Source organism: Choloepus didactylus, chromosome 21 (genome assembly GCF_015220235.1).
Source record: "Choloepus didactylus isolate mChoDid1 chromosome 21, mChoDid1.pri, whole genome shotgun sequence".
NCBI classification, from domain to species: Eukaryota; Metazoa; Chordata; class Mammalia; order Pilosa; family Megalonychidae; genus Choloepus; species Choloepus didactylus.
This window is the reverse complement of record NC_051327.1, coordinates 36,730,921-36,748,165: the sequence shown is the minus strand read 5'-3', so window position 1 is coordinate 36,748,165 and position 17,245 is coordinate 36,730,921. Positions and strand designations below refer to the sequence as shown.

General features: G+C 48.1%; 1 protein-coding gene across 1 annotated transcript; it reads right to left on the bottom strand.

Annotated features, from left to right (window-relative positions):
* Positions 1–4,287: 4,287 nt before the first annotated feature.
* On the bottom strand, positions 4,288–9,012 carry LOC119517242 (serine/threonine-protein phosphatase 2A 55 kDa regulatory subunit B alpha isoform-like). The gene is given in 6 exon segments (XM_037813806.1): positions 4,288–4,779; positions 4,781–5,181; positions 5,184–5,583; positions 7,765–7,857; positions 8,681–8,705; positions 8,894–9,012. Coding segments are annotated over 6 exon segments (1,530 nt in total).
* Positions 9,013–17,245: the final 8,233 nt, after the last annotated feature.

Here is a 17,245-nt window from a genome sequence, read left to right as displayed (position 1 = left end):
AGACGTAAGTGGTGTGAGGAGAAGCCCCCCAAAATCTGCAGGGTGGGTAACAGGCAACAGGCTGGAGTGAGGGAGAAGTTTCTCTGAAAAATATATCAATGTTTTCCTCTTGTTCAACTGACCAACATATATCAGCTTTGGCTTTGTACCCAACACTATGACAGGCAATGGTTTGTAGAGCACAGGGATAGAGCCCGATTTTCCCCAGTGGACGTGACGTAATGACCTACACGTGCCTTCATTCATTCAGCCTCTGTCTACTGAGCACCTACTATGTGCCAGACCTAGGGAGGGGATTCAGAGGTGTATCCTGACCCAGCCCTGACCCCAGAAGACTCTCACAATGAGTAGGCCGTGCCCACAAGCCACATGGGAAACCCATCGCCCTCTCACGGAGTTGTGCCTGCAGCGGGGAAGCAGCCAGTGCCCAGGCTTCACCAGCCCGGCCACTGATCAAGGCCTCTGCCCACCCCAGGATGCCTGCCTGAAGCCCTGCCCTGTTTCCTGACATCCAAGGCCGGGGGCAGCCACCCACGGGCCTCTCCTTGGAACAGGGGGATCTCAAGGTTCTTGAGATTCTAGAAGTGGCTGGGAGGGGATGTGGCTGGAATGCAATCCTGTTGGCTTGGGGAGCACTTAAGGCACCCAACTGAACCGGGTTTGCCTGGGGCTGTCCTGATTTTATCTCTGAAAATGCTGCACCCTGGGAGTCCCCTCAGTCCTGGGCAAACGGGGCTGGCTGGTCACCCTAGAACTCAGCCCTGTCTTTCTGGGTCCCTCCAGCCCCCAGCACCTAAACCAGTGGTTCTCAACTCTGGCTGCATGTTAGCATCGTCAGGTGAAGCTTTTAGACATGTGCCCAGGACAGGCCTGGACTGTTTACCTAACTGGCCTTTGGGCACCAGGCTCAGCCCCTCTGCTTCGGTCCAGCCACCCTGCTGCCCCCACAGGTGCACATAGCTGCCAGGATGGCTCTCCCCAAACACCTCCTTCCTCAAGACCTTCTCCTTGTAGAACCTCACAGTGCCTCCCCGTCGCCAAGAATATTCAGTCCTAATCACACTGAGCCCCGTCTAGAGGGAACAGCCTCGTTTTGTGGAGCAGGAAGGGGAGAGTGAGCCTAAAACAACTAGGCCAATGGTTAGTGCTCTCTGGGAGGCAGTGGGACACCCAGGAGGGAATGAGGTCCCCGTCCCTGAAAGTGTGCAAAGGCCTGGCAACCACATGGCAGGGAGGCAGCAAAGGAGCTTGAGTTTCATATAGATTCAAGCACAACAAAGTCCCCCCAGCCTGAGACTTGTGGGGTCCAGGCCTGTCTTGGGTTCCCCCTGTGGCTCTCTCCCCATCACCTGGGAGAGGACTGTGCTTACAGAACTCCACAGGGGGTGGGCGTGGGGGAAAATGGTTCCTAGGCCTCACCCTTAGAGGCTGAAAACCCGTGTTCAAAACTGCATTCTGTGTGACCTCAGATAGGTCTCTTATCTTCTGGAAGTTTCCATTCTCTTATCTCCTAATTGAGGATGATAACATCTGCCACCCAAGGTGAGGATTCTTTTCTCTAACTGTTGATTATGGGCCTTTTTAAGCAAAGAAAAGGGTGCAATGAACCTCCACATACTCAGTACCTGGCTTCAGCAATTGTCAACTCAAAGCCAGCCTTACTTCACCCATCTTCCTCCTCATTTCCCCCTCATTCCCCTTCTCCACTGGATTATTTTAGAGCAAATCCCCGAAATACAGTCATTTTACCTGTGAATAATTCAGTATGTTTCTCTAAGAGATAAAGACTGTCTCTCTTTTTTTTTCCTAAAGGATAACCACAATACCATTAGCACATCTAGCAAATTAAAATTATTTAAGAAATTAATATCCTTTGGTTTTCCCTAACAACAATCCCCTCCCGCCCCCCAAAAAAATCAGCACAGGACATTTTTAGGACAGTGAATTTCTAGTGTATGACACCACTATGGCAGATACATGACATTACACATTTGTCAAAATCCATAGAACTGTACACACACAGAGTGACCCTAATACAAACAGTGGACTTCAGTTACTAAGAGAGTATCAACAGTGGTTCATCAGTTGTAACAAAAATACCGCACTAATGCAAGAGGTTGGTAATAGAGGTATGGCAGAAGGGCTGGAAATTCGGGCTTGAATTCCAGCTCTGTACCGAGACCTGAACAAATAGCTCAATCCTTTTGTTCCTCAGTTTCTCACTTGTAAAAGAGAGATCAAAATATCTACCTGGCAGGATCCTTTTGAGAAAGTAATAATAATGGTAATAATAATAAAACACTAGTATGTATTGAATACTTACTGTGTGTTTCACTCAAGTATTCCACACACCCCATCTCATTTCAGCCCCAGGGCCAACCTAAGAGTTGGGGTGCTCCCATCTCAGTGGAAACAACCCAATCAAAAGGTCCCACCCACAATAGGTCTGCCCCCTAGGATGGATTAAAACAACATGGCCTTTTCTGGGGTACATACAACTGCAAACTATCACATGAGGGAAACAGACAGTAAGCCAGTGTCACCCGGATATTTTCGGATGGAGGGGCGAGGGACTCAGTCAGGGGAGATGGACAGTGAGCTGAGGCATGTGAGGTGCAGAGCTACTTCAGCGGTGACTCAGCGTCCTGCTGGTCCTGCTGCCGCTGTGACAAATGCCACAAGCGGGGTGGTGACAAATGACAGGAGTGTACTCCCTCACAGTTCTGGAGTTCAGAGGTTCGGATCGAGGCGTCACCAGGGTTGGCTCCTTCTGGAGGCTCTGAGGGAGAATCCGTCCCCTGCCTCTCTCCCAGCTCCCGGTGGCTGCGTCCCTCTCTGTCATTCCTTGGCTTGTGGGCGCGTCTCTCTAGTCTCGGCCCGTCTCCCCATGGCTGTCTTCCCTGTCTCTGCATCCTCTCCTCTTATAAGGCCCCTGCCATTGATTTAGGGTCCACCCTAATGAGCAGGTCACCGCTGTGGGCAAGTGGGGCTCAGTCCCTCTGGGAACTCTGGAAGAAGGTAGAACCTGGGGTTGGAGTGACCTCACCCACCTGGGGAGCCAGGGGCCTGTATGAGGGGCCGGCCTCGCTAACGGCATGACGGGGCAGGGAGGCCATGCCGAGCAGAGGAGGCAGCAGGGCGAAGTCCCCAAGGCAGAAGCAAGCCCAGTGGGCTCCAGGAGCAGCAGGGGAGGCAGCACAGAGGGAGGTGGCAGTGGTCGGGACGGGAGATGTCTCTAGGTGCAGACCGGTCAGGGAACCCCCCGATGGCAGGTGGGTGGGCATCTCCCGCTCGTCTCCCCAGCCCCTCCAGCCGAGCCACTGCCCCACCACGGCGGCCCGTTACCCAAGGAAAGGAAGGCGCCAAGAGGGCCCGGGGCTCATCTGCGCCCACCCTGCTGATCAGTCCATGCCAAGCTCGTGGCGGGCAGATCTGGGGCAGAGGCTGAGCAGGAGGTGCTGCGTTCTTGGGAGACAGGTGCTGACCGTACCCACCGCTCCCCTGGATCTGTTTACCATCTCCATGCACCCCGGCTCCCCATGAGCTTTTTTTCTTTTTTTTTCCCATTATTTGTCACTTTTATTCAACAGGATTTTTCCCCCCTTATTTTCAAGTGCCAGACATGGCAAGGAGTAATTACAACCAACTGTTACTAAAAACATTTGTTCACAACATATACCCCCTTTACCACTGACCCCAAACTGACTACTAATTTTGTGTGCTTGCTTTCTTTTTTTTAATACACCACTACCAAGACTGGGTGGAGGGGCAAGGGGAAGAGAGATGAAAGGAAGGAGTCCAGGAGGCCAGAGAGAAGGAATGCTACAAGCCACAGTAAGGATGAGCTGTATTTAATCTAAAAAGGGGGGGAGGGGTGTACCCCATAAATGATGTAATGAGGATACACAATTAAATCCCACAGCATGACTGAAAGCTTTCGCCGTGTGTTGTCATCACAATGGAAGGCATAAAAAGTGGAGTAAATCAGTGTTCATACAGTTCAATCTAGTCCAGTAGGCAAGATGGTAGAAGAAGTCATTTAAATTAAAAGTGCCCAACCCTTACCTAAATGGCTAGCAGACATGGAGAACAACACAGTGATGGAGCCACAGAGCTTTCCTCAGGTAGCTATAAAAATGTGTTGTCAAATGGCACATTGTTAAACACTGGAAAGGGGTGCCACGATGGACCTCTCTCTTTTATAGGTATGAATACTAGATTCAACTCTCTCAGCTAAGCAGGAAGTGGGATCTTCTGCTGGTAACACCAACCCTAATGCACTGTGTCTTAAAATATATACAGATTGTTTGTAGTTGCTACAGCAATGGTATTTTCCTTCGGGTGCCAGGCTGTATGGTGTATTTTCTTGTTGAAGTCTAGGCTGTCAACACTTATTTCATCTTTCTTTTGCTTGCCACTTGCACAGACTTTGTGTGGCTTCAAAAATGTGCAAAGTTTATTATTTTTCCGCGATGCTTCTAGGGTTATATCTCGCTTTGTGTTCCTGTCAAATGTTCTGAAGAAATTATTGTAAGATCCAGTTCTAACAACACTGTCAGATCCATTCCAACAACATTCAAATTTGCTAAATATGCAGTCATTTTCATACAGTGAACACAGTTTACTTCTGAGGTATTCATGAACCTGATAGGTTTCCACAGGCCTGTTTTCCATATTTAAGTCCCAAATTTTGACTGACAAAGAGTTTCTAGTCATCATATATTGACCACTATGGCTGAATTTTACATCAAAAATAGAGGAGATGATTTCAGAAAAAAAATGACCTGTTACTGGGATCTTCAGGTTCTTCAAACAGTTTAGAATGTCTATGACAGAGGGCAGATGCCCTCATGTCACATAACCTAATAGTTCCTTTACTGCTGCTGTATGCAAATATGTTACAGCTGTTTGGATGGAATTCTGCTGCCATAATCACCTGTGTCAGTTCTTCTATATTGGCAGAATTGATATCCACAGTATTAAAACTTCTGTCTGTAATTTCCAGATGCCCAAGATTAATCTGCAAATCGTCTGCAGATGAATATGTTTCATAATCACTATTTATAGAAATAGCGTTGACGTGATATGTATGAGCATTGGCAAAAATTCTCCATGGACTGGCTTCAACCATTAGATCCGTGGGCCTAAAGACTGGTACCCGATGTGTAGTAATTGTAGTAGATCTCTATACCTTCCATCTTCCTCTTTCAAGCTATAGCCTTCTGATCTTTTGTCCCTTTCACTGATTGTCCATAATTTTATTGCTTTATCATTGGTAGACAATAAAAACTGAGCTGCATTTTTCTGGGGCAACCACCTAATTTTGTGGATCTTCTCTTCTATTTCTAAACTTTTCACGTAGTCAAACTCTGGTTCATGGCTCTGGAAGGGGCTATAAACAGTATATTCTCCTCTGCTATGAGAACGGATTTTGTTCTCCTGCTCCTGTTGAAAGATGACAACTCTACCACCTTTATCCCCTGTTGCCGGTAATTCTCCAGAATGATTGAATTCTACTGTGGAAATTCTATCTGCTTCTGCTACATCATCATCTACTGCTCCTTTCACCTGAGAAAAACACCACTGAATAGCAGTCTCTCCTCCAGCTCCCCATTGCTTGCTGTGCTGGTTTGGGTGTCTTCTGTACCCCAAAATGCCATTATCTTTGATGCAGTCTATTGTGGGCAGGAAATGTATTGGTGTTGTTTGGGTTGGAGACTTTTGATTAATGTTTCCGTGGAGATGTGATCACTCAACTGTGGGTAAGATCTTTCATTGGATAATTTCCACTGTGGTGTAGCCCTGCCCATTCAGCATGGGCCTCGATTAGTTTACTGGAGCACTATATAAGCTCAGACAGAAGGAGCGAGCTTGCCACAGCTAAGAGGGACACTTTGAAGAATGCACAGGAGCTGAGAGAGAAACTGCAGTTTACAGAGACATTTTGGAGGCGGCCTTTGAAAGCAGACTTTTGCTCCAGAGAAGCTAAAAGAGGACAAACGCCCCAAGAGCAACATTTTGGAGAACACCATTTTGAAACACAACCTGGCAGCAAGCAGACGCCAGCCATGAGCCTTCCAAGCCAACAGAGGTTTTCCGGACACCATTGGCCATCCTTCAGTGAAGGTACCCCCTTACCTTGGACACTTTATGGCCTTAAGACTGTAATTTTGTAACCAAATAAACCCCTTTATAAAAGCCAATCCATTTCTGGTATTTTGCACAACAGCAGCATTAGCAAACCGGAGCACCTGCCGACATTCCCCATGAGCTTTCACTCCCATCAGCAGCACCTGCACCTCTGGGCTGGAGACAACCCCTGGGGCTGCCAGCACCCCCTCTGCTGCAGGTGCTCAGGGCCAGAGGGGCCTGGAAATTCACGTCCCTGCCGAGTGACTGATGGGTGGGAGGGTGTCGACACCCCAGCTGCCTTGCCCCTGGGAGGAGACACCGAGGCCTGACCCTGTCTCAGAGCCCCCAGAGACTTTCTGCAGGACTGGGCCTAACAGCACATCCTTGTGTGACCTCTTTGTGGCTCCCCTCCCCACTACCTCCCTGAGGACTCGCCTAATACCCCACATTCACACGACTCCCCATCGCAGGGTCTGTTTTTGGGAATCCAGCCGAGACAGTGGGCTTTAAGCAGCCATGGCCAACTCACCAGAGGGGGACAGAGAGTGTCAGTGAGCAAACTGGCAGCTGGGTGTGTCCCCATCTATAGGGGGACAGACCCCGCTCAGCTCCCACCAGGGGTATTGAGGGCCTGGCTTTGCCCTAGCCTCCAGTTTCTTAAAAGAAACCAGCAATATGGAATTTTTTTAAAAGTGACATCTGACTTTTAAATATTGATGATTAACTCCATGAACTCCAATTAACTCATGAACTCCATTTTTTTTTAACCGTGCAGGCCCCACCCTGACATTTCTGGAGACCAGATTTGGCCCCCAGGCCAGCAGTTTGCATCTGGCATCCGGAGCTTGGCAGAAGCCACCCATCAGCATGTGTGGTAGGAAAGGCTGTGAGCGGGAGGTGGGAGACCCGGGGTCTCTTTGTGGTTTCATCTCATGCTGGCTGTGAGCATTTGCTTAAAAATCTCTCTGAGCCTTAGTTTCCTAGTCTATAAAGTGGGTACCAGCTCTTGCACCTTGCTTACCTCCTGCCGTGGTCATGGAAACAGACTGATAAAAATTATTTAGCAAACACTCAATGTGTGCAAGCAATGTTCTGAGCAAGTGATAAACTATTATTAACTCATTTATATCTCCCAACCATCCTTTGAGGTAAGGGCCAATATCCTCACTTTGCAGATCAGAAACTGAGGCACAGAGAGGTTTAGTAACTTGTCCGGGTCACACAGCTGGTAAGTGGTAGAGCAGAGGCTCGAACCCAGGCCAGTGGACTCTGGAGTCTCTGCTTGTAGCCAGCCACACTTGGCTGCCTCTCAGGACCCACATTAAAGTACTTTACAAATGCAAAACTCAGTCTGTTTATTTGTAAATGGGAAAAGGGGAGTGGGGAGCCCTTGGAACTAAGCGTCAGCCAGATGACAATGTGTAACTTTCCTGACCCGGCCAGACCCAACACTGCCATTTCTCCTCAACAGGACATTTCCCGTAAGTGCTGGCTCCCTGCCTGCTGACACACAGCCAGGACACACCTCGTTTCCTCCCCTGCAGGGCCAAGCCTGGAGCCTGGACACCGGCTCCCCACTGCTGGCCTGCATGGGCACATTTCCCAGGGCCCTCGTGTCCTCTGCTCACTCACCCGGCGCTGGTCCAGTGCCCCGGTGGGCCCCCACTGGGCTGGGTCAGAGGTCAACTGGACAGAGGAAGCCACGGCTCTCATGGGGAGAATCATCTAGTGGGGAACGGGGCAGAAAGAGATCGCCAAACCCAAGCCAAAAGAATATAATTAGAGATTGTGGAAAGTTCTAGGAAGAGAACAAAACATGTGGGGCTGTGGGCTAGATCCTGGACTGTGGAGAGGGGTCTGAGGTGGGGTCTGGGAGGGCCTGCTGGAGGGAGGCCTCACATTTTCAGCACTGAGCAACACTGGAGGGGAAGTCCCCACTGGCAGGGGACTAGCAGGTGCAAAGGCCCTGGGGTGGGAAGGGCTTGGGGGTTTCTGGCCTGGGCAGGGCCAGGCCGGCGGATGCCACCTTCTCCAGTGGGGATGGCCCAACTGGGCTGCCGGCTGCTGGGGGGGGCCTAGCATGTGCTCCTCCCCCACTGGACATAGGAGGGACCAGCCGCCTTCCCATTGCTGAGACGGGGAGGCCAGAGCCCCGAGAAGCATCCAGCATGTGGGGCCATAACCATCACCCCCTCTCCCGGCCCTGCCTTTGCCTGATATTCCTGCCCCTTGTCCTCCCCCTTGAGGTTTTCTCTGGACTTTCTGTTTCCTCGGGAGACCTGGTGAGTCACATCAAAGCCTGGCAGTCATGCCAGGGAAGTGCCCAGCTGCCTGTCCCCTTCCAGAAGGGCCAGCCCAACAGAGACCTCCCCCAGCCCAGCAAGCTTCCGGCACAGGAACCCAGAAAAGGGGGCCTCAGCAAGGATGGGCAAAGCTGTCCGGAGGAGCCAAGGAGTAACAGCAGCAGCAGCAACCACCTCGGTGCACACCTGCCGGGTGCAGGGACTGTGCTAAGCGTTTTATACCCATCAAGCCTTGCAATCCTCACACTGCCCTGTATCACCAGGGTACAGCTGGGAAATGGAGCCAGAGAGCAGATAAGTGGCTTGCAGACCATGCCAGACTCCAAGTGAACAGATGTTTCTGGCTTGCTCTTTATCTTGCAGGCAAAGGGCAGCTGGCACAGAGGGTTCAGTGGTGGTGGTAAGGGCAAGATCATAGCTGAGGCTGGGAAAGGCCCTGAGCTGCACCTGGCCCCCACCTGGCAAAGCAGAAGTTGCAGCCCCAGGCTTGCCATTCACCGGCCAGCAGCTGCTTCTCGCCCTTGGTCCGGCATTTTCCACGGGCAGGTGCTCCCTGCCTGCAGGCCTCCAAATGCATCCACCTAGCACCTGTAGATGATTCTGCCCATCATCCCCAGGTAGAGTTGCCAGATTTTGCAAATAAAAATACAAGACGCCCAGTTAAATTTGAACTTGAGAAAAACAGCTGGTAATTTTTTTTAGTATAAGTATGTCCCAAGTAGTACATGGGGCATACTTATACTAAAAAAGTATTTGTCGTTTTGTCTCGAATCCAAATTTACTGGGTATCCTTTATTTTATCTGGCAACCTTGTGACCCCAGTTGGGGTGTGTCTGGGCCCACGAGGCCTGGGGATCCCACCCTCATGTCTGTGCAGCTGCCCCTGCACCCCTCCCTCTCCCACCTCCTACAGAAGCTGCGCCCATTTCCCACCCCATCCTCCTCCATCCTGTGGCTGGGACTGAGCCCTCAGGAGGGGAGAAGAGAGGGCCGGTGACAGAAGGTGGGGCCTCCCATGGACTGTCTTCCAGTACAAATTCTGACCTCAGCTGTCCTGGGCCTCAGTTTCTCCTCCATAAGAAAGGAGAGAATTGCTGCCATGAACCCTTTACGGCCTTCTTCCTTCACTCTCATTCATTCACCTGCTCTGTACTCAATACACAGGCCCTACCCTCAAGGAGCTGATATTCTAGTTAAGAGAGAATAAAAACCACCAGACAGAGCAAAAGAGAAAAGAGATAACAGAGAGTGGAAGGCCTCTCAAAAACTTAAAACAGAAAGCAAAGGGGTAGAGAGAGTGGTTGGGTGGGTCTTTGGAGGGCGTGCAGGAGGGTGGCTCTGAGCCTCTACATTCTCACTTCTGAGAACAGAGAGAATTTAGCCCATAAGATTAACACCTTTTAATAATAGAGTGATGTGTGGGAAAAAATACAACTGATGCAAACTATGGACTATAGTTAACAGTAACATTCTTTTAGTAATATGCTTTTGACAAGTGTAACCAAGGTACTATACCAATTCTAAGCACTGATGATGGGGTTATAAGGGATATGGGGATTCTGTTTTTGTCTTTTTTTTTGAGCAATAAGAATGTTCTTAAATTGATTGTGGCGATGCAAGCACAACCCTGTGATTATACCGAGAGCCATCGGTTGCACACTTTGGATGGGTTGTATGGTATATGAATAAAACTGTTCAAAAAAAAAATCAGTGGGGGTGGGAGGAGCTTCGAGGCAGAGGTAACGGCAGCTGCAAGGACCTGGGGAGGGAAGCCCATGGTGTGTCCCGAGAATAGAGAGACTCTAGCCTGGGGGTAGGTAGCAGAGGGGTCCCAGGAGATGGGACGGCGGAGGGCAGTGGTCCTGCCGCGCCGTGGGTGGGAGTTGGACTGAAGGTGGAAACTACCGGGCTGAGGACAGAGCTGAGGGTCTCCTCCACCTCCGAGCAGGGCAGGGCCTGCGGGCCGGGTAACTCTCCTGCTGGTTGGAAAGGAGGCAGGGCTTGGGGGGAGGTCTTGTTTGCTGGGGACCCCACTAGTCTCTGAACAAACACCACCCTCCATTCAGCAGTTTGCAGATGAGACCCAGCCCTTCCTCTTTACCTGGCTCCTGGCTCTGTTTCCCATGCATCCTCAGGCCTGCACAGATACTAATCTGACAAGTTGCTTGCAATCTTCACAGCTGCCCCTGACGGGATGGAGGAGGTGGGGGCGATGAGGGGGCGTGGGGGTGGGGAGTGGACGTACTCAGGTCGCCAGGCAGGACACCAGCTTTTCAAAGACTGGAGGTGTGGGGTCTCCCACCCCAGGGATGCAAACACCAGAGCACGGACTGCGGGAAGAAGCAAAGGGTGGCCAGCACCCATCCTGCGACAAAGAGTGGGGGAGGGGACCTCCTGGTGTAGAGATCTGTTCACTGATCGGTCACATGCAACAGGTGGACCTTATTAACATGCTGATTTCAACAAACCGTGGGAAATAAAAATACTTAGACAATCGGGGTCCCAACCCTGACTGAATGTCAAACAAGATCTGGATATTAACGAGTATTGTTAATTTTTCAGGCATGATGGTGACATCGTGGCTTGTTAAAATTGAGCAATTCACATACTATAAAGTTCAGCTTTTTAAAAGTGTATGTTCTAGTTTGCTAATGCTGCCGGAATGCAAAACACCAGAAATGGATTGGCTTTTGTAAAAGGGGGTTTATTTGGTTACACAGTTACAGTCTTAAGGCTATAAAGTGTTCATCAACTAAGGGTCCCTTCACTGGAGAAAGGCCATTGGCATCCGGAAAACCTGTTGGCTGGGAAAGCACGTGGCTGGCGTCTGCTTGCCCCCAGGTTGCGTTTCAAAATGGCGTTCTCCAAAATGTCTGCATAAGCTTCCAATGGCCGTCTTCAAAATGTCTGTCTCAGCTCCAGCTACTCTCTCAGCTCCTGTGCATTCTTCAAAGTGTCCCTCTTGGCTGTAGCAAGCCCGCTCCTTCTGTCTGAGCTTATATAGTGCTCCACAAACTAATCAAGGCCCATGCTGAATGGGTGGGGCCACACCTCCAAGGAAATTATCCAGAGTCATCACCTACAGTTGTGTGGGTCACATCTCCATGGACACTGAACTGATAGGTTCCAACCCATCCACACTAATACGTCTGCCCCCACAAGACTCCATTAAAGAATATGGCTTTTTCTGGGGGACATAATATATACAAACTGGCACAGTACACAATTCAGTGTTTTGTAGTGTATCCACAAAGCTGGGCAACCATCACCACTATCAAATTCTGGAACATTTTCATCACCCCAAAAAGAAACCCCGTACCGATTAGCAGTTAGTCCCCACTGCCCCTACCCCTGCCCCAGGCACACTCATCTGCCTTCTGTCCCTCTGTGGATTTGCCCACGTCGGGCACTTCACATAAAAGAGAGTCATACAATGTGGGGCTTTTGGTTCTGGCTTCATTCTCTGAGCGTGTTTTCAAGTTTCATCCACGTCACAGTAGGTCTCAGTACCTCATTTCTTTTCCTGGCCAAATAATATTCCATTGTATGAATATACCCATATTTCATTTATCCATTCATTCATCCACTGATGGACACTGAGTTTTTTTCCACTTTTGGCCTATTGTGAATAAGGCTGGTATGAACACATGCCTATAGATTTTTGTGTGAATGTATGGTTTTCACTTCTCTTTGGTATACCTCTAAGTGTGGGGTTGCCTGTGGTTTTTTTTTTTTTTTTCTTAGAGTCCCTTTTGTTTTTCTGAGAACTTAAAACTGCTCTAAAAACTACAGTCTACTAAAACAAGAAAAAAAGGAAAGGAAAAAAGGGTCCTTTTGCAGAGGTAGACACTAAAATTCTAAGATCAAATGATAAGATGTTGGGGTTTGCTTCAAAATTACAGGCATATCTCGTCTTATTGTGCTTCTCTATTGTGCTTCCCAGAGATTGCATTTTTTGCTGATTGAAGGTTTGTGGCAACCCTGAGTTGAGCAAGTATCTTGGTGCCATTTTTCCAACAGCATGTGCCCACTTCTTGCCTCTGTGTCATTTCGGCAATTCTTGCAGCATTTCAAACTTTTTCATTATTATTATATCTGTGATCTCTGTTATTAGACCTGTGATGTGTGATCTGTGATCTTTGATGTACTGTTGTCATTGTTTGGGGGCGCCCTGTGTTCTGACTCCTCCACTGGCTAGCTGTTCCCCCCAACTTCGGGCCTCCCTATTCCCTGAATCACAGTGTTGAAAGAGCCAGTTAATAAACGAACAACGGCCTCTGAGTGTTCACCTGAAAGGACCACTTTAAATCAAAAGCGAGAAATGATTAAACTTAGTGAGGAAGGCATGTCGAAAGCTGGGGCAGGCCGAAAGCTCCTCTTGTGCTAGTTAGCCAAGTTGTGAATGCAAAGGAAAACCTCATGAAGGAAATTAAAATTGCCACTCCAGTGAACAGACAAATGAGAAGAGAGCAAAACAGCCTTGTCGCTGATATGGAGAAAGTTTGAGTGGTCTGGATAGAAGATCAAACCAGCCACAACATTTCCTTGAGTCAAAGCCTAACCCAGAGAAAGGCCCTAACTCTCTTCAAGTCTAGGAAGGCTGAGAGAGGTGAGGAAGCTTCAAAAGAAAACTGTAAAGCTAGCAGAGGTTGGTTCATGAGGTTGAAGGGAGGAAGCTATCTGTTCCGGTTCTGTTGCTGTTATGCAAAATACCAGAAATAGATTGGCTTTTATAAAGGGGATTCATTAGGTTACAAATTTACAATTCTAAGGCCATAAAAGTGTTCAAACTAAGGCATCAACAAGAGGAACCTTCACTGAAGGAAGGCCGATGGTATCCGGAACACCTCTGTCAGCTGGGAAAGCAAATGGCTGGAGTCTGCTGGTCCTTTGCTCCTGGGTTCTGGTTTCAAAATGGCTTTCTCCAAAATGTCTCTGGGCTTCTGTCCCTCTTAGCTTCTCTCTCTCAGCATCTGTGCATCCTTGCTTGTTCTCTCAGGGCATTTCTCTCTAAGCATCTGGGGGGTCCTCTCTTAGCTTCTCCAGGGCAAACTCTGGGCTTCATCTTTTAGCTTAGCATCTCCAAACGTCCTTCTGTCTGCATCTCCCAGCATCTCCAAGTGTCTGGGTCTGTATGGGCTCTCAGCTCTCTTAAAGACTCTGGTAAACTAATCAAGACCTACCCTGAATGGATGGAGTCAACACCTCCATGGAAATAATTTAATCAAAGGTCTCACCCACAGTTGGGTGGGTCACATCTCCATGGAAACAACCTAATCAAAAGGTCCCACCCACAATAAGTCCACATCCACAAGACTGGATTAAAAGAACACGGCCTTTCCTGGGGTACATAACAATTTCAAACTGGCACACCATCTCCATATCATAAAAGTACAAGGTGAAGCAGTAAGTGCTGATATAGAAGCTGTAGCCAGTTATCTAGAAGATCTAGCTATGATCATTGATGAAGGTGGCTGCACCAAACAATAGATTTTCAGTGTAGACGAGACAGCCTTATATTGGAAGAAGATGTCATCTAGGACTTTCATAGCTGGAGAGGAGAAGACAATGTCTGGCTTCAAAGCTTCAAAGGACCAGCTGACTCTCTTGTGAGGGGCTAATGCAGCTGGTGACATTAAGTTGAAGCCAATGCTCATCTGCTATTCCAAAAATTCTAGGGTCCTTAAGAATTATGCTAAATCTACTCTGCCTGTGCTCTATAAATGGAACAACAAAGCCTGGATCACAGCCCATCTGTTTATAACATAGTTTACTGAATATTTGAAGCCTACCATGGAGACCTACTGTTCCAAAAAAAAAAAAAAAAAAAAAAAAAAAGATTCCTTTCAAAATATTACTGCTTATTGACAATGCATCTGGTCACCCAAAGCTCTGATGGCAATGTGTAATGCGATTGATGTTTTCATGCCGACTAAACAACAACCATTCTGCAGCCCATGGATCCAGAAGTAATTTTGACTTTCAAGTCTTGCTATATAAGAAATACATTTAGCTGCCATGGACTGGTATGACTCTGATGGATCTGGACAAAGTAAATTGAAACCTGGAAAGGATTCGCCATTCTAGATGCCATTAAGAACATTTGTGATCATGGAAGGAAGTCAAAATATCAACTTTAACAGAAGTTTGGAAGAAGTTGAGTCTGACATTCATGGATGACTTTGAGGGGCTCAAGACTTCCATGGAGGAAGTAACTGCAGATGCAGTGGAAATAGCAAAAGAACTAGAATTAGAAACAGAGCCTGAAGATTTGTCTGAATTGCTACAATTTCATGATAAAACTTGAATGAATGAGGTGTTGCTTCTTATGGATGAGAAAAAAAGTGGTTTCTTGAGATAAAACCTACTCCTGGTGAAGAAGCTGTGAATATTGTTGAAATGACAACAAAGGATTTAGAATATTCCCTCAACTTAGTTGATAAAGCAGCAGGAGGTTTTGAGAGGTTCTACTGTGGATAAAATGCTATTAAACATTATCACATGCCACAGAGAAACCTTTCATGAAAGGAAGAGTCAATCAATGCAGCAAGCTTCATTGTTGTCTAATTTTAAGAAATTCCCACAGCCACCCCAACTTCAGCAACCACCACCCTATCAGTCAGTATCCATCCACGTCAAGACAAGACCCTCCACCAGCAAAAAGATTATGATTTGCTGAAGGCTCAGGTGATGGCTAGCATTTTTTAGCAATAAAGTATTTTTAATTAAGGTATGTACATTTTTTAGACATAATGCTATTGCACACTTAATAGACTACAGTATAGTGTAAATGTTACTCTTATATGTGCTAGGAAACAAAAAAACTCCTGTGACTCACTTTATTGTGGTGATCTGGAATTGAACTTACAATATCTCTGAGGTGCCCATGCAAGCAGACATTGTGACTGTAATTAACACAGCTGAATTATATGCTTGAAAAGTTATGTTGTATATATGTTATGATAAAAATTTTAAGGAAACATACAGAAGAAGGGAGTAGATAAGGTTTAGAGGCAACAAGACAGGATGGGAGTTTGAGAATTTTGAATCAGGGTGATGGGCACATGGCAGCTTATTATGCTCTTTATTTTTATATTTGCTTACATTTTCCATAAAAAAGCATGTTTTTAAAATGTTGCAGTCCATGCAGGGTGTTGCACCAGTGTTTTCTCTAATCCGTACATCATCCCTGCCAGGTATGGGGAGGGCTGGACCCATTTTACAAATGCCAGGACTGAGGCTGAAAAGGGATATCCCAAGGCTACCCACCAGGGCATGGTCAAGCCAGGTTCCCATCCCAACCTTCCCCATGTCAATCTCCAAGTGCCTGCCTGAGCCTGGATCTCCTTCCCCCAGGTTATTCTGCCTCCAGGGCTTGAAGCACAGCCCCAGGGACGGAGATGGGGCTGCTTCTTACAGCTCTGTGTCCTGGCTCCTTCCTGAGCCCGCAGACCAGCAAAAGGGGCTCAAACCCGAAGCCTGTGTCTTGGCGAGCCAGCCAGGAGTGACTTCACAGGGTAAGTGAAAGTCCCAGCTACTCTGACTGGGGTGAGTCCAAGCTGAGCTGTGCTCCATTGAGAGCCCATAAGCCACCTTGATCTCCTTGTAGTGAGCATGCAGGCCCTCTGGCTCTCTGCTTGCTCACAGCACTGCTGTCATGACCAGTTTCTTACCTTTTCTCTCTGGCTCTTTCCAACTCTTTGTCCACTAACACATCTCGAGTTCCAGCATGTCCTGCCCTCAGCCCGCCTTCGAGTTCCACCTGGGACAGGGGGAATCCATTGGCTAGCCTCATTTCGCTGTTGGGTGTGTGTTAGTTTTCTTGAAAAATATACCTATGCTACAAGGGATGGAGGGAGCCTCACTCCTGGCTCTGTCCTCTAGAATGTCCATACCCAGACCCCGGGAATTGTCTGAAAAGTGTCGTCAGCCACATTTTATTGTGTACCTGGTCTTTCCCAGGACATCTCCCCTGGAAGGGAGCCCAGTTTCTTTGCCTCTAGCCCAATTATGGCAAGGCCTGGGGAGATTCCCTCCTTAGAGTTTCTTTGTTGGTGGGAAATCCTTTCTGTTCTCCTAGGCAGTAACCTGGAAGCACAGGCACCCTGGGGGATGAGAAGGTCGGCTCAGGAATGTCAGGATGGTATTGGGCCATGCATCTCCTGAGACCTTCAGGGATCTGGGGACGCCTGGGGGTAGGAGTTTAAACCCATCTTGGAACAGCAGGCCAGTGACCTGGGACACCTGGCACCAGTACTGAAAATCTCCCTTTTTCTTTTTCTCTCCTTTAGAAATGAGTGGTGCTTCCAGTATTCCAGCTGACGGTCCCTTGGGCCATCCACTACAAAAGTGGGATAGGCTCCTCACCACAGAACTAAAAAGAAAAAACTTATTTTCTACTGCAATACTGCCTGGCCACAATATCACCTGGAGGATGGCCAGCATTGGCCCATGTAGGGGATAGTCAACGATAACCCTATCTTCCATTTAGATCTCTTTTGTAAAAGGAAAGGAAAGTGGCAGGAAATTCCTTATGTACAGCTTTTTATGGCTTGCTTTATACCCATGAAGGCTCTTGCAAATTATGTTATGCCCAGCAGAACTGTCAGGAACTCCCTCCTCATGACCTTTCTTTGAGCAAGGAGGCACATCTCGTCACCGACACTCTGTACTGGTGAGTCACAGCTATTAACTGGGAGGCTTAGCCACATGTTTTCACTTTTCTTCTTGCTTCGCTTCTGTGTCTCTAGGAATCTGGGTACTTTTCCCTACATCATGTAGGAGTCCAATGGAAGTCAAATCAAGTCCCC